We start from the raw sequence: 25,517 nt of genomic DNA, 5'->3' as shown, positions 1-25,517 counted from the left end.
CCAAAAATTGGGATAGGTGGCTAGAGCCCTTGTTATTCGCTGTGCAAGAGGTCCCACAAGCCTCCACGGGGTTTTTCCCCTTTGAGCTTCTCTATGGACGCCAGCCCCGAGGGGTGCTGGATGTACTGAGAGAAACTTGGGAGGAGGGACCATCTCAGGGCAAAAATGAAATTCAGTATGTACTGGACTTGAGAACAAAACTCCACACGTTGGGGCGGCTATCAATGGAGAATTTGTTACAAGCCCTGGACCGCCAGAGCCAGCTGTATAACAGGGGAACTAGATTACACAAATTTGCACCGGGAGAGAAAGTACTTGTATTACTCCCAACGTCGAGCTCTAAATTAATGGCTAAGTGGCAGGGACCGTTTGAGGTCGCACGACAAGTCGGAGATCTCGATTATGAGGTAATACGGTCCGATAGGAATGGGTCCCGTCAGATCTATCACCTCAACCTCCTAAAAAAATGGAATGAGGCGGAATCAGTGATGTTGGTAACGGTGATTGGGCGGGGGGGGGTGATCTCGGACCAGAGGCAAATATCAAACCACAATCCCTCGCCCTGGCTCCAGGAGGAGATCACAGCACGGATCACTCGTTGGTATCTAGCTCTTCGGCCTTTTAAGTTCAAGGTGATCCACAGGGCGGGTGTTCAGGGGGGGCGTGGTTTAGCGAAGTCTGCAGCGGGAGAGAGAATCAGGAGACGAGCGGTAAGTGAGTGGTTAGGGCAAAAACTATCAGCACCTGTTTCTCGTTTCAGTAATTGGCGCGGAGAGAGTATAAAACGACAGGAGAGACAGAAGCAGTCGAGAGAGAGACGGACTGCTGACGGGAACTGGAAACTGAAACCGAAACGAGTAAACCGGAAGTGTTGTGCGAACGTGTCTGTGTTGATGTCAGAGTAAAAGTCACCATTTGGTGTTTATAAAGTTTAAGCTACTTTTTGAGTTAATAAATACGTCAGCAGTCCAGCCGACCCCTTTGTCCTCTTCCTTTCCTCCCAGGAACTACTACAATTGCTTATTACTTTTAAAGCCCTGAATGGTTTAGCACCTCAGTATTTGAATGAGCTCCTTTTACATTATAATCCTCTACGTCCGCTGCATTCTCAAAACTCAGGCAATTTGATAATACGTAGAATATCAAAATCAACTGCAGGCGGCAGATCCTTTTCCTATTTGGCGCCCAAACTCTGGAATAACCTACCTAACATTGTTCGGGAGGCAGACACACTCTTGCAGTTTAAATCTAGATTAAAGACCCATCTCTTTAACCTAGCTTACACATAACACACTAATTATCCAAATCTGTTAAAGGATTTTTAGGCTGCATTAATTAGGTAAACCAGAACCGGGAACAATTCACATAACACCCGATGTACTTGCTACATCATTAGAAGAATGGCATCTACGCTAATATTGGTCTGTTTCTCTCTTGTTCCGAGGTCACCGTAGCCACCAGATCCAGTCTGTGTCCAGATCAGAGGGTCACTGCAGTCACCCGGATCCAGTACGTATCCAGACCAGATGGTGGATCAGCACCTAGAAAGGACCTCTACATCCCTGAAAGACAGCGGAGACCAGGACAACTAGAGCCCCAGATACAGATCCCCTGTAAAGACCTTGTCTCAGAGGACCACCAGGACAAGACCACAGGAAACAGATGATTCTTCTGCACAATCTGACTTTGCTGCAGCCTGGAATTGAACTACTGGTTTCGTCTGGTCAGAGGAGAACTGCGCCCCCAACTGAGCCTGGTTTCTCCCAAGGTTTTTTCACCAGGCATACACAGTAAAAAACGTTGGGTTGTTTTTTTAACCTTACCATTGGTTTACACATATTAGGTCAATGTGTTGGGTTATCTCAAAATTTGTTGGGTCATTTTTTTTCGTCGTTGGGTTATTTTTAGTTATAACCCAACTGTTGCGTTAAATATATTTCCCGCTTCACTCCGTTCAAATTTTAACGGTCCAGTCAGAGACTCAGCGCGGACATCAGCGGCAGCCTGGTTGATTATGAAAGGTAAGTAACTGTTTAAGTAATGTGTCTGATACGTTAATTATTATTTTTTTTATATGTTAAAAAAAGTTTTTATTCCCTTTAGTCCGTTTGTTTCCCCCAGAGAATCAGATCGATTGTAAATGAATGCTATTCCTGTTTGTTCGCCAGCATTAATACATTAATCCTCTCAAAGCAGGCGTTGCTGATTTGCAACAGTTAAAAACTAAAAACCTTATTACTCCAGATACATATTTTATGTATCTGGAGTACTAAAAACTTTACTAAAGGTTACTAAAGTTATTAAGTTACTAAAACTTAATTTGAGACTGAGAGGGTAAAAAGATTAGCTACAAAACTTTTTAGACAAATATTAACGTTACTTAAAGTTAATAAAAATGTCTGGTGAAATGTGAAAGTTTTATGAAATCGAATTTAGCTAGAAAAGCCACACAGACCATTTATCGGATCGGACCAGTGAATGAAGCTGCAATTTTCTGTTATAAAAGTTCAAAACCCAGACGAAAGAAAAGCACGCAGTCATGAGGCAATCCGCTCTTTCAGTGTCTTAGCGCACCAGCACTAATTAATTGTACAGTAAAAGTGTATTGAATATATTGAATATTGTTATGCATCTATTAGAATACCCTATTAATTACAGCAATTTCTCTTATGAAGTTAGATTGATTGTCATGTTTTTTAAATGTGTTGTACTAAATGTGTTTATACTTATGTTTTAGACAATGGACTTTTTGTGAAGGAAAAATTGCAACAATAGAATTTCTGCCTGTTAACTGAAACATTTCAAGGTAAGTAACCTATTTAAATTAATGATACATAAGTTTTAAAGATACATAATTTTACTTAGACCCATGACTTCGAAAAATTATGAAAAAAGACAAATGAGGTGAAATAAGTGTATTGCCGCATTCCGTCCAACAAAGCTTCCTTTCATTTACAGTGTACTTTTGTTCCTCCCTACAAGTCCAAATCAGTTAAAGGGTAAAGGGTGGTAAAATTTACTCACATTAGCTGCAGATATTGCCACACATTTTCTGGAGGGAATGAAAACTGGTTTAGTCTGTCTCTTAGTGCAAAATGATAGTAGATCCCCACAAAGACTGTAAAAATGTAAACTATAGCTTTTAACTCATTTAAATTCACTCATTTGTAAAGTAAGTGAATCAATGAAATATCATCACAATGCATGTTAACTGAACTTTTTTTTTTTTTTAATTCTTTTAAGGTAGGCACTAATTAGTGCTGTACTTGAATCATGAGTGAAGCCAGAATCCACATGTCCTGGTGCTTGGTGACAAGGAAAACTCCTCCCAAGTTTTTATTATTTTAAACGGGGAGGCGATGGAACAGGAGACGATACTACAAGCAGTCGATCTGTGTTTCAAACATTTCTTTGTATATGACATCTACTACCTAAAGCCCTCTGCTCCCATTTAAGAGTTTTTGGAACACACAGTCTTTAATAGTTTCTTCTGCACACTGTCTTCTCAAAAACTTTGTATTTAGTAATCAGTAAAAAAAAAATTATTTTATTGATCATCAGTAGGTCAAGCAGCTGGTATATATTTTATTATTATTACTTGATTTTATGATTATTTTTTGTTTTATTATTATATGTTATGTTCATTTTATTTGAAAGTCGTAACATTTGCCAAGTTTGGTAACCCATACTCAGAATTGGTGCTCTGCATTTAGCCCATCCAAGTGCACACACACAGCAGTGAGAAGTGAACACACACCCGGAGCAGTGGACAGCTATAGATCCAGCACCCGGGGAGCAACTGGGGGTCTTTGCTCAAGGGCACTTCAGTCATGGGTATTGAGGGTGGGAGAGAGCGCTGTTCATTCACTCCTTCCACCTACAACTCCTGCCAGCACAGAGACTCAAACCGGCAACCTTTGGGTTACAGGTCCAACTCTCTAAACATTACGCCACAGCTGTGAACTGTATTTGCACATTTGTGTGTTTTGATATGAATATGAATTGACACATTTGTACATCTTGAAAATGTCAGTTGTATTTTTACACATTCTTGTACATTTAAATAAAATATTTTAAAATATATTTGTAAATGTGTTATTTGCATATTAAAATAAAATCTGTAATTTACAACAAAGTAGTTTCAAAATATGTTTGTATTTAGTAATTTTCAATAAAAATACTGATCTTAATTAATATAAATAATTAACTCAACTGTTGGGTAACTTTTAACCCAACAGGATTTTAACCCAATGGGTTGGGTTGAAATAACCCACAGATGGGAAGGTGCTATACCAACCCATAGTTGGGTTACAGGTTGGGTTATTTTTAACCCAACATTTTTTAGTGTGTATACAAAATATCTTAATTTGTGTTCCGAAGATAAACAAAGGTCTTACAGGTTTGGAACGACATGTGGGTAAAAAACTGTTCCATGAACCATGTAAAAAAAAATGTTTTCATGTTTTAAGAACAGTACTAATACCAGATCATGAACTTTGAATGAATGATCTATGAATATTAGAGAAGTAATCTCTGAAGAAGAATATTAGCCAAGTTCTGAGAGCATTCCATTTATCTGGAGTATTGGAGATTAAAATAGGTTTTCTTTGAGTTTTGCCATGTCATGTCACAACTATTGTGGCCATTATAGATGCTGTGGATTTTCTATCAAAACAGGAAGTTGGAATGGTGCATAACCCTTATGCAGCCCAGCAAAACCATAATTTGCTATTGGCTATTAATAGCCAAATTCAGTTTTAGAGAGCATTTTTTGGACAAATATTTGGACAGTCCCCTTAATGTGAGACTGTCATTAATATATTCAGGCCCCTTTTCTTGGAAAAGTGGCACATTTTAATTTTATATATGCTAAAATAAAAATGATAGTCTTTATTTGGTCTTTATCTCGATCTTTGAAAGATGTCAGTGCATCTTACGCTGGATCCCTCTGCTCCTGGACTTGTGTCTGCTCTGGGGTTTTTCTCTGCTTTGCTGCAGGGCTTCGGAAGATGAAGAGGGCGATGAACACATCCGTCGAAAAGATGCAAAGTCACATGGGATGGTCTGAACATGTTGATAGTCGAAAACCCTGAAAATGAAAACCAGATAAGTGATTTGAAAGGAAGGAAGGTTTTTTTCTGATTCACAAGGTACGGTTATTATTGGCAGGCCCTGGCCTACTTCCTGTTCCGCGACTGAAGAACATCACAGCTAATTATGCATGCCAGCCGCAGCCTCTGCATGATACATACATTACCGGCATGGCACTTTACTGATCACTGTACATCTCCAACTTTATCCGCTCTGTCACATCCTCAGCACATCTCCAGCAAAACTTAGCAACAAAGAGCTTTATCAAAAATTGCTAAGCTTTTATTTAAAGATTAGCAGGGTCTATGGAATAGGAGACATTTCCCATTATGCCCTGAGGCCTAGCGGTTTGTGACCGGAGAGAGATATCAGGAGATGAGAGATTGGGAGAAATCTGCTGCTGGTGTCAAGAGCATGATGGAGCATGCAATCAGGAAAACGTGCTAGAATAGAGCGGAAGAGATGGGGCCAGACAGAAATAAAGGCACAAGCATGCCCACACTGATTCTGCAGCTAAACAAAGTGCTGCAGTTTTCTGCAGAACTGAAATGTCCATTGGAAGTCAGATGATGAAATATTACGTTTTTTAAATTAAATTAAACATTTTAGTTAGTTAAGGCTTTCCACAAGGAGTAAGAGTGTGGATACCATATTTTACCATATTAAATTTGAGATATAGGGGGTACAAAGTTAAATATTTTGGGTGGTTACATATGTGTCCTGGTATCATAAAAAAGCCTCATATAAATCAATAAAATTATTTTTAAAAAATCTTTATGATTGTAATGATAAACTCTAATAATCATCGGGAAGAAGAAGGCGGGAACCGGCGGACAATCAAATAACATTTAATTTCAAAATAAACACAAAACAGCGCACCAGCCCCTCACGGACGACTGGTGCGCGCAAATAAAACCCAAACCACAACTAAAATCCCAGGCCTGGTCCTCTCTCGTCCTTCACTGTCGTCGCTCCAGTCTTATATCCTTCCATCTCCTCCGTGGGCCTCGAGACCGGTGGGTCGAACAGGTGTAGTTCATCTCCAATCACTCCACCGGCCTTGCTCCCATGTCCCTCGGCCCCACCCCACTCGTCACATACCCCCATCGCCCCTCGCAGGCAGGGGGGTACTCCCGAGACTGCGCTCTACTCCCCCCCCCTCCCTCCGGGGGGGACCGCTCACGGGGACCTGCGGGAACCTGGGGGTAGGACAGACGAGGCGAGAGAAAAGGAGATGGAAGGAGGAGCGACAGAGACGAGAGAGGGGAGAGAGGAGAAAAAAAAAAATTCCGGTTCCCAGACGCACCGCTGCTCGGCCCTCCACCAGCTGGGCGATCTCCTCCGCGGTGCCTGGCGGTGGCACTGGACGGCCCTCGGCGGACGGCACGACACTCCTCCGCCGCCCGGTGGACGGCGACGGCTCCTCCGGTTTTGGGCAGCCGGCAGGAGTCCCCCGTTCCCTGCTCCTCCCCGTTCCGGCGGATGGCAGCAGGCTCCGGCCACCTGGCGAACGGCGCCGACTCCTCCGCTCCCTCACGGACGGCAGCCGTCTCTCCACATCGTGGGCGGCCGGTAGCGAGCTCGCCCGTCCCCGGCAACTCGCTCCAGCCCACCGCCTCGAGCGTCCATGGCGGCACACTACTCGCCAGCTCGATGGCACCGCGGATTCACCACAGCGGCGAGGGATCTTCAGCAGCACGTCCCTCCTTCTCCCAGGCTTCGGCACCACTGTAATGATAAACTCTAATAATCATCGGGAAGAAGGAGGCGGGAACCGGCGGACAATCAAATAACATTTAATTTCAAAATAAACACAAAACAGCGCACCAGCCCCTCACGGACGACTGGTGCGCACAAAATAAAACCAAAACACAACTAAAATCCCAGGCCTGGTCCTCTCTCGTCCTTCACTGTCGTCGCTCCAGTTTTATATCCTTCCATCTCCTCCGTGGGCCTCGAGACCGGTGGGTCGAACAGGTGTAGTTCATCTCCAATCACTCCACCGGCCTCGCTCCCATGTCCCTCGGCCCCGCCCCACTCGTCAAAATGATGTATTATTTTTTACCATTCAAAAGTTTTATTAGTTTTATTTCATCACACACACACACACACACACGTTTGTTTTTTGTGAAAAGTGGGTTCATCCCATAGGTGTAATGGTTTTTATGCTGTACAAACTGTATATTCTATGGCCCTTCACCAACCCTACACCTACACCTAACCCTCACAGGAAACTTTGTGCATTTTTACTTTCTCAAAAAAACTCATTCTGTATGATTAATAAGCGTTTTGAAAAATGGGGACATGGGTTATGTCCTCATAAGTCACCCTCTCCTTGTAATACCTGTGTCATACCAATGTCATTATACAGAGTTGTGTCCTGATATGACACAAAAACAAGAGCACACACACACACACACACACACACACACAGAGACACACACACACACACACACACACACACACACACACAGAGACACACACACAGAGACACACACACAGAGACACACACACACACACACACTACCACACACACACACACACACACACACACACAAAAACGTAAAAAGGACAAAACACCACAAAATTACTCAAGCCTTAGCTTAAAAACATAATTAATGAATTTAACCTGACATAATATGTATATATATATATATATTCTCTAAATTTGTATTTACCATTTTAATTTAGTGATTCATTTAATCTGTATGTAATTAACTAAAACTATAATAAAAAAAAATATACATACATATGAAGACAATAATAAAAATGGCAAAACAATTGCAAAAAAAATCTAATAATAAAAACTATTTTAATTTATACTAAGATTTAACATAATTTAACAACATAAATATTATTCTAATATAAAATAATTACTTTCTGGTTTAATGTTATTTTAATATTTTAATATGTACTAAAATGTAATGTATGTAAAGCTGATACATACATACATGTACATACATGTGTGCACATGTGTGATATTTTTAGAGTCTAAACTGAAACTTTTCCTGATAATAAAAGTTTTCAAAGCCCCACACACAAACCAACGCTAAGAAAAATGGTACATATGATACAAAAAAAGTTATTGCACAGAAAAACTGTGACACAAAGCAGGCTGGAATCAAACTTCAGCTTCCCACACTAGCATCACAGCTTGACACGTCTTTAGCATGAGTGCTAACCGTTATGCCACAGCTTCATAACCGCATAGGCCTACTGCTAAAATGCTAATACATTCTCCTGCTGTCTTTCCTCACTTTCTCTCTCTCAGTGAAGGAAATGGGATCACACACCACACGGAGAGGTCTCTTCAAACTAATGAGATTTTGTTCTAAAGTGACAGGCTGATCTCTCAGACAAGCTTCATTATCCAGAGTTCAGTCTCTGTCTGACGCCTCACAGAGAGAGAGGCGCATCTGAATCAAACACGTCACTGTATGCGCTTCTATCAACGGTCATTCATGTACATCTGGACAGATATCAGCTTTCTTTTTATTGCGAAGACGGATTTGCTGGCTGTTTAATAAATTGTAGAACAGCAGGGGCCATAAAGACATCATCCGGCAATAGTATATCTCTTTATGAGGTTTAGCTTTATAAAACAATATTAAATTGGCACAGGCATTCTGATCCATCATTGTAGCTCACAGAAATTGTTTGCTGTATAATTAGTGCATCTGTTTGTTGTTCACTAAATTCACTGTGTAAATCAATGCAGGACAGAAGGTGTTAAACAGCACGCTGGGACAAATTCATTGAACAGATAGTATTGAACAGTGTGAAACTGCAACTTCTTACTTGTCCTTTGTGTGTTTGTCATGATTGATTCTTTCCCTAAAGTAATTCAGATTGATTAATATAGATCGAGTATGTATACGGGGGAAATGGTTTGACTGAAACGAATGGGGATCACAGAAGCGGGATGGAGGTTAATGGAGTGGAATGAAATCTTTTGCTATTTCAGCACGGTTAAAAATCAAAACATGGGCATTTCAGATTAAAGGGAAAATAATGAAAAGCCCCACAACTGAAATATACTGCTGCGTCCACAGAACTGAAATATGTAAACCTGGTTGGCTTTGGATCACGCATGAGCAAACCTCGTAACATGACTTGAGAGATCATAAATTGATATTAGTATGACAATACAACTGATGGGGAATTGAACAGCACATATACCAGTGTCTCAGACATTCCTGCAGAGCTTTTCTAATGTGCTGACTGGATATGGGTGAAAAACACATTTTGTTTTAGAGCAGATAACGTACAAAATAGTTAAGCAATCTGATATCACTTTACAATAATGCTCTATTTTGCAATAATGCTTTTTACAATAATGCATTATTGCAGCTAACATGAAATAACAATTAACTAAATTATGTTGTATTTCATATTTTGGTTGATGTTCATTTCTATACATGTATGTACAATTTAATATTAATGAACACATATGAATTAACAATAAACTGTTCATTGTTAGTTCATGTATTAAAAGTGACAGCAATTGAATGACTGATCAGTAGGTTAATTGGTTAACAGACTGAATGACTAACAGATTGATTGGTTGGTTGGTTGGTTGGTTGTTGGTCTGGCTGGTTGAATGACTGATCAGTTAATTAGCTGGCTGACTGACTGATAAATAGACTGATTGATTTGATGGTTGGTTGAGTTGAGATTTTTTAAATTAAATACAGCATAATACAGTAACTTAAAACAATAAAACGTGATGGATTTATTTGTTAGCAGTCTGGTTTATTAAACGGTAGGTTAATTGGTAGATTAACTAATATATTGGTTGGTTAGCTGGTTGGTTAGGAGAGAGAACAGTCAGAAGGTTTAGTGGTAGAATGAGGGTTTGTCAAAATACCCACACTTGTGTTCTTTGCACTTGACCACTTGTCTACTTACATGACGCATCTCCTGTATTTTGATGTATTTACTGTATAAGTGTTCAAGTGAGCATGAAGACCTCAAGTGTGTGTAGAACTTTCCATTACCCAATGGCACACATATAGGCCCAATCCCAATTCTATTTTATACCCCTTCCCCATCACCCCTACCCCTCTGCCTACCCCTTCCCCTTGTCCCTTGAAACAGAGTGTCAAGGGGAAGGGGTGAAAATATTCTCCTAAGGATTGGGACACCACTACTATGCCGTTGTAATACAGTTCACGTTCTCTTTGAGTGTGAAGGAAGGAGACCAGGGTCGGCGTACTGAGGCTCGAGGAAGAGTTTATTTCTTTAACACAAAACAAAACCATAAAACAAAGTCGCGCCACATGCGCATAAACATTAACTCGCCACTACGGATTTACTCTCGTGCTGCAACGCTCCTACTGCTGCTGCGTCCTTCCCCGAGTCCTCAGGTCTCTCTCTCTCTGCCGATCCTCGGCGGCTTAAATAGCTTTTCCCCACACCAATCACTATAACGAGATCCAGGTGTTACTTGTTTCTCACTTGAACCACTTACCACCGCTCGTCTCCTCGCTCTCTCTCCCGTTGCAGACCTCGCTGAACCACGCCTCCACCGCCACATACCCCCACCGCCGACTCAGGCCGGGGTGCCATCCTGCCTGCAGCACCCCCTCCATTCCTGGAAAGGAAGTCGGCCACAGCCATCTGTGCCCCCGGCCTGTGAATCACCTTGAACTTAAACGGCTGCAGAGCCAGATACCAACAAGTGATTCGCGCGTTGGTATCCTTCATGCGGTGGAGCCACTGGAGGGGCGCGTGGTCCGAGCAGAGGGTGAATTCCCGCCCCAGGAGGTAATAGCGAAGGGTGAGAACCGCCCACCTGATAGCTAAACACTACTTCTCTATGGTGCTGTACTTAGTCTCTCTCTTTGAGAGCTTCCGACTAATGTACAGCAACGGACGGTCCATCCCCTCCACCTCCTGGGACAGGACCGCACCCAGCCCCCTGTCCGACGCGTCGGTCTGCAACAAAAAGGGGAGAGAAAAGTTAGGAGAGTGTAGGAGCGGCCCGCCACACAGGGCAGCCTTAACCCGGGTGAAGGCCTGTTGGCACTGCTCCGTCCACTGGACCGTATCTGGTACCCCCTTTTTAGTGAGGTCAGTCAGCGGGCTGGTGAGGTCCGAATAGTCAGGGATAAACCTCCTGTAATATCCCGCCAGCGCCAGGAACTGCCTCACCTCCTTTTTGGTCTTGGGCCTGGGGCAGGCTGCAATCGCTGCCGTCTTGTCAATTTGGGGACGCACCTGCCCATGACCCAAGTGGAAGCCCAGATACCTTACCTCCACCCGGCCAACTGCGAACTTCTTCGGGTTGGCCGTTAGCCCCGCCTGTCTCAGCGCCCCGAGGACGGCCCTCACATGCTCCATGTGCCGCTGCCAGTCTCCACTATAGATGATGATATCATCCAGATAGGCCGCGGCATATGCAGCATGGGGTCTTAACACCCTATCCATAGAGATGCTGGAACGTAGCCGGGGCCCCGAACAAACCGAACTGAAGCGTCACGAATTGGTGCAATCCAAACGGCGTGGTGAAGGCTGTTTTTTCTTTGGACATTGGAGATAAGGGGATCTGCCAATATCCCTTCGTCAAGTCCAATGTCGAGTAAAAGCGAGCCGTGCTTAACCGATCGAGCAACTCATCAATCCGCGGCATTGGATAAGCATCAAACTTTGATACTGCGTTCACCCTGCGGTAGTCCACACAAAAGCGCACCGAGCCGTCCGTTTTAGGCAAAACTATCGGGCTCGCCCAATCACTGTGGGACTCCTCGATTACCCCCATCCCTAGCATAGCTTCTAATTCAGCCTGAACTACCTTTTTTTGTGTTCAGGTAACCTATACAGCTGGCTGCGAACCACCACGCCCGGCTCTGTCTCAATATGGTGCTGAATCAGATTAGTACGACCCGGCAGAGGTGAAAACACATCGGCAAATTCGGACTGCAACTGCCCGATGTCAGTGAGCTGCGAGAGCAAGAGGTGATCCCCACCCATCTGTCCAAATTTTTCAAGTCCTCTTGTACGAATTTACGAATCATCATTTTCAAGGTGCGATTAAAGCGTTCGACCAGCCCGTCCGTTTGTGGGTGATAGACGCTGGTACGTACCGCTTTAATGCCCAACAATTCGTACAATTCGTGTAACGTGCGTGACATAAATGCGGTGCCCTGGTCCGTGAGAATTTCATTTGGGATTCCCACGCAGGTGATTAAACGAAACAGGGCGTCCGCCACACTCTTTGCCGAGATGTTGCGGAGCGCCACTGCCTCGGGATATCGGGTTGCGTAATCGACTATGACTAGCGCAAACCGATGTCCGTGTGCCAGATCGTTCTAATGGCCCGATGAGGTCCATCCCAATTCGTTCGAAGGGGACCTGCACTAGAGGAAGAGGGCGCAACGGCGCTTTTGGGGTGGCCGGTGGGTTTACCAACTGGCATTCACGACATGACGCGCACCATCTACGCACGTTCTTGTGAATGCCCGGCCAAAAAAAACGAGTCATTAGGCGATTTAGTGTCGCTGTCATTCCCAAATGCCCTGCCATAGGGTTACAATCTTCGCCCCCCCTCCCAGCGCAGGGGGCCCATTCCCCTAGCCGGGACCCCCGCGACCCGGGCCCCGGCTCCGGCCCCGTCCAGCGCGGTGTGGCCCTCGGCAGCCCTGCAAACCGGGTCCTGGGGAAAGGAACGGGTTTTGGGAAAGGGGAAGAGAGTGAGGTAGGGGAAGAGAGAGAGTGAGAGAGAGAGAGACAGATGGAAGGGGTTCACCGACCCTGGAACACGCCGCCAGCTGGCCAGATCCAGCGACGCCGGCCGGTGGCACTGGACCCCCTGGGCAGTCTTCTTCGGCAGGCGGGAGATAAACTACTCCAGTACCACCCTGTTGACGATGTCTTTGGCGTCGCTTCCTCCGGCCAACAGCCATTTGCGGCACGAGTCCCGGAGCTGCTGGGCCAAGACAAAGGGCTGGCCTGCTTCGGTCAATTCAAATGACCGGAAGCGCTGACGGTGCTGTTCAGGGCTAAGGCCGACCCTCTGGAGTATGGCTCATCTCAGATCGGCATACACCAGGAGGTTCGGGACGGGCAGTTATTGCGCTGCTTTCTGTGCCTCCCCTGACAGCAGCGGGATGATGCGGACTGGCCACCCACATGCCTCAACCGTCTTCTCGAACAGGTCTAGAAACGCCTCCGGATCATCTGTGGGTCCCATCTTCGTCAGAGGCATGGGAGCGCCTGGGGCGGCACTAGGGGAAGCCGGGCCCGCCCGAACCCCACGGTCCAGCAAGCTCTGGAACAGCTTGCGGTCCTCCTGCTGGGCCTGACACACACATATTTGCACAAATTGCGCAGCTCATACATCCAGAAGAAAATAAACTTGTCAACGCTGCCCCACGTTTTATTAAATACAGTTTAAATACTGAATCCCTACATTATATTTTCCAGCGACGAGAGGATACAATCGCTGTTTTTAAGTAAACTCACTCTAAAAAGATACACGCACAGACGCGAATACACGCAACTTCCATTTCTCTCTCTCTCTCTCTCTCTGTCTCTTTCTTGAATAGGCAATATTTGAGAAAATGGTTTAGCGATTTCTAATTATTGGGGGGATTAGCCTCCATCAGTGTCTACGGCAGTTATCGCCCTGATCAGACATATGCTGTGCCACTATCATGCAGTCTGTAATGATATGACGTTAGCAAATATTAGCGATCTTTTGCAAACATTTCTTTGAGTAACATGACCGTTAATATGAATCAGAATCAGAATCAGAATGAGCTTTTATTGCCAGGTATGTTTACACATACGAGGAATTTGTTTTCGTGACAGAAGCTCAGCAGTACAACAGAATGACAGCGACAGAACATAAAACACATAATAAAAGAATATAAAAATACAAAAAATACAAATAAGTAGACAAGGAATGACAATATACAAATTGACAATTGTAGGCAGGTATATTACAAAAATGCAGTTATGTATGTACATGTATATTATGTGCAAAATTTAAGTGTATACTAAGTATGTGTGTTAGATAAATTAAGGGTATGTGTATATAAATATAAAGTGTAGTGTGTTCAGTGTGTTCAGTGTGTATCAGCTGTTCATAAGATGGATTGCCTGAGGGAAGAAACTGTTCCTGTGTCTGGTCGTTCTGGCGCTCAGTGCTCTGTAGCGTCGACCAGATGGCAACAGTTCAAAGAGGGAGTGTGCTGGATGTGAGGAGTCCATAGTGATTTTAACAGCCCTTTTGCTCACTCTGGATAAGTACAGTTCTTGAATAGATGGGAGAGTTGAACCGATGATTCGCTCAGCAGTCCGGACTACCCTCTGTAGTCTTCTGAGGTCCGATTTAGAAGCTGAGCTGAACCAGACAGTTACTGAAGTGCAGAGGATGGATTCGATGATGGTGGAGTAGAACTGTTTCAGCAGATCCTGTGGCAGGTTAAACTTCCTCAGCTGGCGAAGGAAGTACAACCTCTGCTGGGCCTTTTTCACAATGGAGTCAATGTGAATGTCCCACTTCAGGTCCTGAGAGATAGTGGTGCCCAGGAACCTGAATGACTCCACTGCAGTCACAGTGCTGTTCATGATGGTGAGTGCGGGGAGTGCAGGGGGGTTTCTCCTGAAGTCCACAGTCATCTCCACTGTTTTGAGCGTGTTAAGCTCCAGGATGTTGAGAGTGCACCAGACATCCAGCTCTTTAACCTCCTGTCTGTAAGCAGACTCGTCACCGTCCTGAATGAGGCCGATGAGTGTGGTGTCATCTGCAAACTTCAGGAGCTTGACAGAGGGGTCATTAGTGTACAGGGAGAAGAGCAGTGGGGAGAGAACACAGCCCTGGGGAGCTCCGGTGCTGATTGTATGGGTGCTGGATGTGTATTTTCCCAGCCTCACTAGCTGCTGCCTGTCTGTCAGGAAGCTGTTGATCCACTGACAGACGGAGGTGGGCACGGAGAGCTGAGTTAGTTTGGGCAGGAGGAGGTTTGGCATGATCGTATTAAAAGTCGAGCTGAAGTCCACAAACAGGATCCTCACATAGGTCCCCGGTCTGTCTAGGTGTTGCAGAACATAATGCAGTCCAATGTTTACTGCATCGTCCACAGACCTGTTTGCTCTGTAGGCAAACTGAAGAGGATCTAGCAAGGGTCCAGTGATGTCCTTCAGGTGGGCCAGCACCAGTTTTTCAAATGACTTCATGACTACGGATGTTAAAGCCACAGGCCTGTAGTCATTTAGTCCTGTAATTTGGGTTTCTTTGGGATGGGGATGATGGTGGAGCGTTTGAAGCATGAAGGGACTTCGCACAGCTCCAGCGATCTGTTGAAGATCTTTGTGAAGATGGGGGCCAGCTGGTCAGCACAGGATTTCAGACAGGCTGGTGTAACACAATCTGGGCCTGGTGCTTTTTTCCTTTTCTGCTTCCGGAAGACCTGGCGCACCGCATCCTCGCTGATCTGTATTGCAGGTGTGGGGGAGAGGGGGGATGCAGGAGGTGTGAATGGTGAGAGTGCTTGATTGGAGAGGTGTTCAGGATGGGTTGCAGGAGCTGTTAATGGTGTGAACGGTTGTTTAAAGAGGCATTCAGGGTTGGTTGCAGGAGTTGTTATTGGTGTGAACGGTTGTGTGGAGAGGTGTTCAGGGCAGGTGATGGGTGTTCTTTCAAACCTGCAGTAAAACTCGTTCAGATCGTCTGCCAGTCGTTGATTTTCCACAGTGCTGGGGGGTGGTGTCTTGTAATTGAACTCACAATTGAATGGAACATAAAACACATGATTACTTTTCGTTAAAATCTTTATTTATTCCCAAAAAGCTTACATTTATGTGTCTTTTTGTTCGCTGTAGCAGCCATGTTGCCAAGATAATTCATACCCCTTCGTTTGAAAGTGATCCTGAAAAATCTTCGTTTAAAGTGCTACCTGGCCCTACCCCTCCAGCCAAAAGAGAATCGAGACAAAGGGGGCAAAGGGGAAGGGCTAAAGGGTAGAATTGAGATTGGGCCATAGTGTTATAAAAATGCAAGTGTTTACAAAGCTTTATTTTGATTTCCAATACATTGCATCTTACAATGAACTTCTAAATGTCTGTGCAGTAGTTGCTATAACAGATCCACAATTTAGCAACTGTGGTGGTTAAAGGGATAGTTCACCCAAAAATGAAAATTTGATGTTTATCTGTTTACCCCCAGGGCATCCAAGATGTAGGTGACTTTGTTTCTTCAGTAGAACATATATGAGATGGCATACATTTAGGCTCGTGTACTACTTCAGAGTGGATTTAGTGTGTATTAAGGGCACTATATGGAGCCAAAAGAGTCTCAATAAAGATAAATGCACACACTACATTCACATATGCACACACAGGATTCATACATGCACACACATGATTCATAAATACAAACACAGGATACACAAAAGCGCACAAAATTTACAATTGCACACACAAAATTTTTACAAATAACAGAAGATTCACAAATGTATACAAAATTCAGAAATGCAAAAAAAATTCAGAAATACACACACAATTCAGAAATGCAAACAACATTTACAAATGCACTCAAGATTCAGAAATGCACAGGACAAGATTCAGAAATGTATTTCTGATGCACACACACATATATCTTGATTTACAAACTGCTTGCGGTCTGTGAACTTCACTGCATTTGTGTGTGAATTCTGAGACTCCCCTGACTTGGCTCGACACACACATGCCTTTTTTTAAACAGGGAATGATATGCAACCAATCAGATATCTCCCTTCTTTTAGCCAATCACAAGAATGCACTCCACGTGGGGGATTGTTTACTTATAAGCCAATCACATGAACGCGTTCACACAGAGCGATATGTCTGTGGTGCGGCATATTATAGCCTACTTATTTATGAAATTGTATGAAAATACAGATGTTTAGATTACAATTCAGGTTTATTTTTTATTATTTTTTACAAAATATAAATTTAAAAATGTCTCAATACATATAGCCCAGTGACTGCAGAAAAAAAGTTAACCATGGATTCATAAATTTGCAATAGGCAATTATTTCATTTTATTGAAATATTTTAATGAAAGTAAAAAAAAAAATGTACACCTTTTTGAATATTTAAATATATCTAAATATTCTTTTGGATGCAATATAGAAGTCACTTTAATTATAATATTCGGTCCCTACATGAAGAGAGAGTCAGTGGTCCGCTGCGAGAGGAAAGTGACTCTCCGACTGCGAAAAGTGGGTCTCCAGTTGCGTGAGGAAAGTGAGTCGATCGCTTAGGAAAGTGAGTTGATCGCTGCGTGAGGAAAGTGAATCGTTCGCTGAGGAAAGTGAGTTGCTCTCTGTGTGAGGAAAGTGAGTCGTTCGCTGCGTGACTCGTGAGGAAAGTGAATCGTTCACTGCGTGAGGAAAGTGAGTCGTTCGCTGCGAGAGGAAAGTGACTCTCCGGCTGCGGAAAGTGAGTCTCCTGCTGCGCAAAGTGGGTGTCCGGCTGTGCAAAGTGGGTCGCCGGCTGTAAGCGGTAAGTGAGTCGTTCGCTGAGGAAAGTGAGTCGTTCGCTGCGTGAGGAAAGTGAATCGTTCGCTGAGGAAAGTGAGTCGTTCGCGGCGTGAGGAAAGTGAATCGTTCGCTGAGGAAAGTGAGTCGTTCGCTGATTGGCTTATAAGTAAACAATCCCCCATGTGGGGTGCATTCTTGTGATTGGCTAAAACAAGGGAGATATCTGATTGGTTGCAGATCATTCCCTGTTTAAAAAAAGGCATTTGTGTGTCGAGCCAAGTCAGGGGAGTCTCAAAATTCACACACAAATGCAGTGAAGTTCACAGACTGCAAGCAGTTTGTAAATCAAGATATATGTGTGTGTGCATCAGAAATACATTTCTGAATCTTGTTCTGTGCATTTGTGAATCTTGAGCGCATTTGTAAATGTTGTTTGCATTTCTGAATTGTGTGTGTATTTCTGAATTCCGTGTGCATTTGTGAATTTTGTGCACATTTGTGTATCCTATGTGTGCATATGTGAATGTAGTGTGTGCATTTATCTTTATTGAGACTCTTTTGGCTCCATAGCACTGTGCTTAAGTTTTTAAGACCTGGGTCAATATAGAAATCTTGGCCTTAATGAGTCCAGGAAAAAGAGGATGTATGGTCACCCTATAGCAGTAAATGATTAATTTACAAACGTCTCCTGAGTTTAAAAAAACAATGGCACATCAGTAAACATCTGTTTGGAACATATATCTCAACATTGTAACTCCAACAAGCAATTCTGGATAACCAAACAAAAGACTAAATCATTAAACTGCTATATCACCATCTGTTATTAGTTTTGCCTACATATTCAGCTGATATACCATTCCTGAGTAGGAATTTCTTTTGATCTTCAATAATAGATATTAGGGTGCAAACAACTAGCAAAATTGGATCTTTAGGAAAACCTTTCAAATTCTGACAAACGGTTGGCCAGGCTTAGAGAGTAAGACTCTTGCCATATCCAGTCGTTGACAAGTTAAAATAACTCTTTTAGATTCCACCGTGTTTCAAGCAAAATTCTTGGATTTTTTTAAAGAGTACAGCGTGAACCTCAAATGCTTTTAAAAATCCATTGTTTAGCTGATCTTGATAAATGCTCACTGTTATCGATGTAAATACGACAGCTTTCTTTTTTAATCAGACGGCTTTGTTTTCAAGCAGACCAGTAAAAAACTGGTAGATTTCAACCAATCAGAGGATGACTGCTGAAGTGTCTCCAGTTAAGTGTGCTGTATGCATAAGATGTTCAGCCAACGGTCCAATGGGCATGATATCCGAGGTCGTGAGGACGGATTGGTTGGTTGGTTGACAGACTGACTAGTTACTAGATTGATTAAATTGTTGGTTAGTCTAATTGAATGACTGACTGATTTAAAGGCTGCTGAGCTGACTGACTGATGGACTGATTGATTGATTGATTGATTAATTGATTGATAGGTTTGTATGTAGTTGGCTGGTTGGTTGACTGAATTTTGTTGTTGGGTGGATTGCGTCTTTACATATGAACAGTATACAGCATTCCCATTTTGTTTCTTCAGCAGAAAGTGACAAAAATTGCTTTCATAAATTTATATGATACAAATGCTTAAATTTAATTTGTATCCATCAACCTAATTGGTCTCCATGGTATATACATATACCATTAACTGAAAAATAAAGACATATAATAGCTTAAAATATGTAAACAGAACAAAATATCACAAGTCAATGAATTAATGAGCAAACATTCATTGTTGTTCTGTGATCACCCGTGTGTTTCTTCTTTGCTCTAAGGATGAATGTGCTTTTCAAATAGTATATTGGTCCTGTTCCACTATTTTATGGCCCTTACAGTTTTCCTTGTATTCAACACAGTCCAGAGAGATTCTCTGATCCACAGATAGGGAGCTGTAAATTACTTTGCCTTGGAGGACTACGGTGATTGAAGGAGATATACATTAGACTGCAATGGGATCAGACTGGGTCAGATTGCTGCTCTAAGCTGCAGGATAAAAGAGTCTTACGACAGTGACATCCAGCTCTTAAAATAACCTGCTCTCAGCATGAGATCTGAGCCTCAAATGCATCTCAGTCCCAGTGTGTTTGAACCTCTTTAACACTGCTATCACTCAAAATGTTGCTTATTTATTAGGGTGAGTGATTTGAACCAAAACCTAAACCTAAGTATACTTTATTGGCATTTATTCATTTATTCCTTTTCAATGTGGTCAGAGAGACTACCATACATACCATAAAATACTATTGACTGAGGAACCCAACCATATCTAGACAAAAGAAAATCCTTAAAAAAATGTGAGGGTGGGCTCTTATAACTTAGGCTACACATAACACTCTAACAACTACATAGCAGCGCCCTAGCAGCCAACCCCATCACTCAATATGTCTTAGCAACCACTTGGCATCAACATGACAAACACTGAAAAATTGGGGCATCAACGTTTGCACCACTCACATTTTATTAGAATATGTAAAAATCTAATATAAGTCGGAGCCAATAGCCTCGTAGGCAGCGTTCCAATACAGCACCGTGCGCTATGGGCGTGGAAGTTAAATTCCGATTTTATTTATTTTTAATGTAATAAAATATTACATTTTATAATTAATTAGGTAATTGCAGCTTTTTATCTCACAGTTCTGACATTTTTCTAAGATGCATGCATGTGAGGTCAAACCATAAGTCTAAAAAATGTAAATAATAATAAAAAAAAACAAAAGATCTGAAATGCTCAATGTAAACTCACAATAGAAATATTTAAACTCCAAATTCTTGTAAACTTAAAATTACAAGACAAAAATTGAGAATTGTGAGATAAAAAGTAAAGTACCTTCTTTAAATGTTTACTCTGTGGTGTACAAACCTGATTCCAAAAAAGTTGGGACACTGTACAAATTGTGAATAAAAACAGAATGCAATGATGTGGAAGTTTCAAATTTCAATATTTTATTCAGAATACAACATAGATGACATATTAAATGTTTAAACTGAGAAAATGTATTATTTTAAGGGAAAATAAGTTGATTTTAAATTTCATGGCATCAACACATCTCAAAAGTTGGGACAAGGCCATGTTTACCACTGTGTGGCATCCGCTCTTCTTTTTATAACAGTCTGCAAACGTCTGGGGACTGAGGAGACAATTTGCTCAAGTTTAGGAATAGAAATGTTGTCCCATTCTTGTCTAATACAGGCTTCTAGTTGCTCAACTGTCTTGGGTCTTGTTTGTCGCATCTTCCTCTTTATGATGTGCCAAATGTTTTCTATGGGTGAAAGATCTGGACTGCAGGCTGGCCATTTCAGTACCCGGATCCTTCCTCTACGCAGAAGAAGTTGATTTTGATGATGTTGTAATTGATGCAGTATGTGGTCTGGCATTGTCGTGTTGGAAAATGCAAGGTCTTCCCTGAAAGAGACGACATCTGGATGGGAGCATATGTTGTTCTAGAACTTGGATATATCTTTCACCATTGATGGTGCCTTTCCAGATGTGTAAGCTGCCCATGCCACACGCGCTCATGCAACCCCATACCATCAGAGATGCAGGCTTCTGAACTGAGCGCTGATAACAACTTGGGTTGTCCTTGTCCTCTTTAGTCCGGATGACATGGTGTCCCAGTTTTCCAAAAAGAACTTCACATTTTGATTTGTCTGACCACAGAACAGTTTTCCACTCTGCCACAGTCCATTTTAAATGAGCCTTATCCCAGAGAAAACACCTGCGCTTCTGGATCATGTTTAGATATGGCTTCTTTTTTGACCTGTAGAGTTTTAGCCGTCAACGGCGAATGGCACGGTGGATTGTGTTCACGACAATGTTTTCTGGAAGTATTCCTGAGCTCATGTTGTGATTTCCATTACAGTATCATTCCTGTATGTGATGCAGTGCCGTCTAAGGGTTTTCCGGCCTTGACCTTACGCATAGAGGTTGTTCCAGATTCTCTGAATCTTTGGATGATATTATGCACTGTAGATGATGATAACTTCAAACTCTTTGCAATTTTTCTCTAAGAAACAAATTTCTGATATTGCTTCACTATTTTTTGCCGCAGCATTGGGGGAATTGGTGATCCTCTGCCCATCTTGACTTCTGAGAGACACTGCCACTCTGAGAGGCTTTTTTTATACCCAATCATGTTGCAAATTGTTCCTCCATCTGTTCCTTATATGTTCATTTAACTTTTCCGGCCTCTCATTGCTACCTGTCCCAACTTTTTGGGAATGTGTAGCTCTCATGAAATCCAAATGAGCCAATATTTGGCATGACATTTCAAAATGTCTCACTTTCAACATTTGATATGTTAACTATATTCTATTGTGAATAAAATATAAGTTTATGAGATTTGTAAATTATTCCATTCCTTTTTTACTCACAATTTGTACAGTGGCCCAACTTTTTTGGAATCGGGTTTGTAAATAAATGTTCATTGTATGGCGAGACAGACTTTTATTTATGCAAATATTTATATTTCTGTCATGACAACTCTCTGAGAGTTTGAAATGGTATTATACAGAAATAATACTGCTACTGCCCATATATGAAATAACCACCATATATAACATACATGAGATTACCCTACAGCAGATCTATACAGGTGGAGCTGGGGAAGGTGGAGGGTTTCTGAAGTGCAACTGCTACAGCAAGCACAAGCCAAGTATTTGATGTTGAGCAGTGAGCTCATTGGCTGTTGCTGTGAAAAGAAACCAATCAGCTGTGCCATGTGAATAATGTTGGGATATTATAAACCTGTGCAATCTGGAGTTTTATGACAAAACGTTGTATTTATTTATATGTACCTATTTGAATTTTCAACTAATGTCAGAATATTATGTTAAAAATAGTAGAAACATTTTACAATGTTAAAAATAGCAGATATTAAAGAGGTTATTATGTTAAACATTGTCTTGCATATTTTTCACTCACTGCCAGAGTGACAGAATCCAACAGAACAGAACTGGATACAAGTTTGACTTTTTACTTACATTTTACTTTAATGGTAAGTCAACACTAAAAGATAGATATTTTAATAATATATAATACAACCCGAATTCCGGAAAAGTTGGGACGTTTTTTTAATTTTAATAAAATGAAAACTAAAAGACTTTCAAATCACATGAGCCAATATTTTATTCACAATAGAACATAGATAACGTAGCAAATGTTTAAACTGAGAAAGTTTACAATTTTATGCACAAAATGAGCTCATTTCAATTTTGATTTCTGCTACAGGTCTCAAAATAGTTGGGACGGGGCATGTTTACCATGGTGTAGCATCTCCTTTTCTTTTCAAAACAGTTTGAAGACGTCTGGGCATTGAGGCTATGAGTTGCTGGAGTTTTGCTGTTGGAATTTGGTCCCATTCTTGCCTTATATAGATTTCCAGCTGCTGAAGAGTTCGTGGTCGTCTTTGACGTATTTTTCGTTTAATGATGCGCCAAATGTTCTCTATAGGTGAAAGATCTGGACTGCAGGCAGGCCAGGTTAGCACCCGGACTCTTCTACGACGAAGCCATGCTGTTGTTATAGCTGCAGTATGTGGTTTTGCATTGTCCTGCTGAAATAAACAAGGCCTTCCCTGAAATAGACTTTGTTTGGAGGGAAGCATATGTTGCTCTAAAACCTTTATATACCTTTCAGCATTCACAGAGCCTTCCAAAACATGCAAGCTGCCCATACCGTATGCACTTATGCACCCCCATACCATCAGAGATGCTGGCTTTTGAACTGAACGCTGATAACATGCTGGAAGGTCTCCCTCCTCTTTAGCCCGGAGGACACGGCGTCCGTGATTTCCAACAAGAATATCAAATTTGGACTCGTCTGACCATAAAACACTATTCCACTTTGAAACAGTCCATTTTAAATGAGCCTTGGCCCACAGGACACGACGGCGCTTCTGGACCATGTTCACATATGGCTTCCTTTTTGCATGATAGAGCTTTAGTTGGCATCTGCTGATGGCACGGCGGATTGTGTTTACCGACAGTGGTTTCTGAAAGTATTCTGGGCCCATTTAGTAATGTCATTGACACAATCATGCCGATGAGTGATGCAGTGTCGTCTGAGAGCCCGAAGACCACGGGCATCCAATAAAGGTCTCCGGCCTTGTCCCTTACGCACAGAGATTTCTCCAGTTTCTCTGAATCTTTTGATGATGTTATGCACTGTAGATGATGAGATTTGCAAAGCCTTTGCAATTTGACGTTGAGGAACATTGTTTTTAAAGTTTTCCACAATTTTTTTACGCAGTCTTTCACAGATTGGAGAGCCTCTGCCCATCTTTACTTCTGAGAGACTCTGCTTCTCTAAGACAAAGCTTTTATAGCTAATCATGTTACAGACCTGATATCAATTAACTTAATTAATCACTAGATGTTCTCCAAGCTGAATATTTTCAAAATTGCTTGCTTTTTTAGCCATTTGTTGCCCCCGTGCCATCTTTTTTGAGACCTGTAGCAGGCATTAAATTTTAAATGAGCTAATTAAGTGAAGTGTGAAGTGAAGTGAGTGAAGTGACATTCAGCCAAGTATGGTGACCCATACTCAGAATTTGTGCTCTGCATTTAACCCATCCGAAATGCACACACACAGAGCAGTGAACACACACACACACACTGTGAGCACACACCCGGAGCAGTGGGCAGCCATTTATGCTGCGGCGCCCGGGGAGCAGTTGGGGGTTCGATGCCTTGCTCAAGGGCACCTAAGTCGTGGTATTGAGGGTGGAGAGAGAACTGTACATGCACTCCCCCCACCCACAATTCCTGCCAGCCCGGGACTCGAACTCACAACCTTTCGATTGGGAGTCCGACTCTCTAACCATTAGGCCACGACTTCCCACTTAATTAAGTGGATAAAAGTGTAAAATTTCTCAGTTTAAACATTTCCTACGTTATCTATGTTCTATTGTGAATAAAATATTGGCTCATGTGATTTGAAATTCCTTTAGTTTTCATTTTATTAAAATTTTAAAAACGTCCCAACTTTTCCGGAATTCGGATTGTATAATACAATCTAACATATTTGTTAAAATTTGTAAACTGAACATATTTGAAGTATTTGCAGTTGCTATTTTCTATTGTGTCTAAATCCATATTCATTTAGTTGCATCTGTTCACTCACTGACAAATATGAATCGGATTTTAGAAGAGTATGTTTTCAGTGAGCAGTTCTGCAGAGCAAAAATGTTAATCCCTGACACAGTACATATTTTAAAATAAACGCGAGAAAAAAAATTCCTATTCTTATTAAAAGTAATCCCTCATGAATATTTTTTTTCTCTCTTATACGTTTCTGAAGTGAATAAAATGGTTTGTTGGCCAGGGGCAACAAAGTACACTCTAGAGGGTTAAATTTAGACATTTGTTATGGCAGGTACACACATCTCCAAGCAAAAAAATGGCCCCTAGAGAAACCCCCGTGTACCACACTAATGCATGCTGCCAAACATATTTTCAGAGGTTTTCTCTCTATGACGGGATGCTTGGCCCTACGAGAAGGTGTTTAAAATGCAGATAGCATCCAGGGGTCGTGTTGAATCTCAGCGCACACTAATGCAGTAACAACAGCGTCTGACCGCAGGCCATAACCAATGAGACGTCAGATCTTCTGATGAGATTGAAATAGAGAACAAAGTTTCTGATGTGTGAAACACTTAACAAGAGGCAAATAAGCAGCTGTGTGAGTCATATGGAGCCCAGAGCCAAGAGAGAAGATGCCAGTCAAAGCCGCCCTGTAACATTATGCAAATAAGTGGAGTAAATTCGCGCTTGTGTGTGTGTGTGTGTGTGTGTGTGTGTGTGTGAGAGAAAGAGTGTGTTTAAGTGCTGGTTGGATGCTTAGGAAGGTAAATGAGATTAAATGGACTGTGAAACTGCATTATAGGCCTTGTACTTCTTAGAGTGCATTGTGGGCAGATAAAGGACATTAA

The 25,517-nt window shown here is 42.3% G+C and overlaps 1 protein-coding gene across 3 annotated transcripts in view; it reads right to left on the bottom strand.

Annotated features, from left to right (window-relative positions):
- The window catches only part of LOC132125166 (RNA-binding Raly-like protein), a 34,113-nt gene that overhangs the window by 3,541 nt on the left and 5,055 nt on the right, over positions 1 to 25,517 (bottom strand). For all 3 annotated transcript variants that reach the window (XM_059536424.1, XM_059536425.1, XM_059536423.1), the window contains exon 3: positions 4,938 to 5,089. In XM_059536424.1, the coding sequence (XP_059392407.1) occupies positions 4,938 to 5,089 (152 nt within the window). The remainder of the gene's footprint in view (positions 1 to 4,937; positions 5,090 to 25,517) is intronic.

Source organism: Carassius carassius, chromosome 43 (genome assembly GCF_963082965.1).
Source record: "Carassius carassius chromosome 43, fCarCar2.1, whole genome shotgun sequence".
NCBI classification, from domain to species: domain Eukaryota; kingdom Metazoa; phylum Chordata; class Actinopteri; order Cypriniformes; family Cyprinidae; genus Carassius; species Carassius carassius.
The sequence above is the reverse complement of the archived record's forward strand: the minus strand, read 5'-3'. Positions and strand labels throughout refer to the sequence as shown.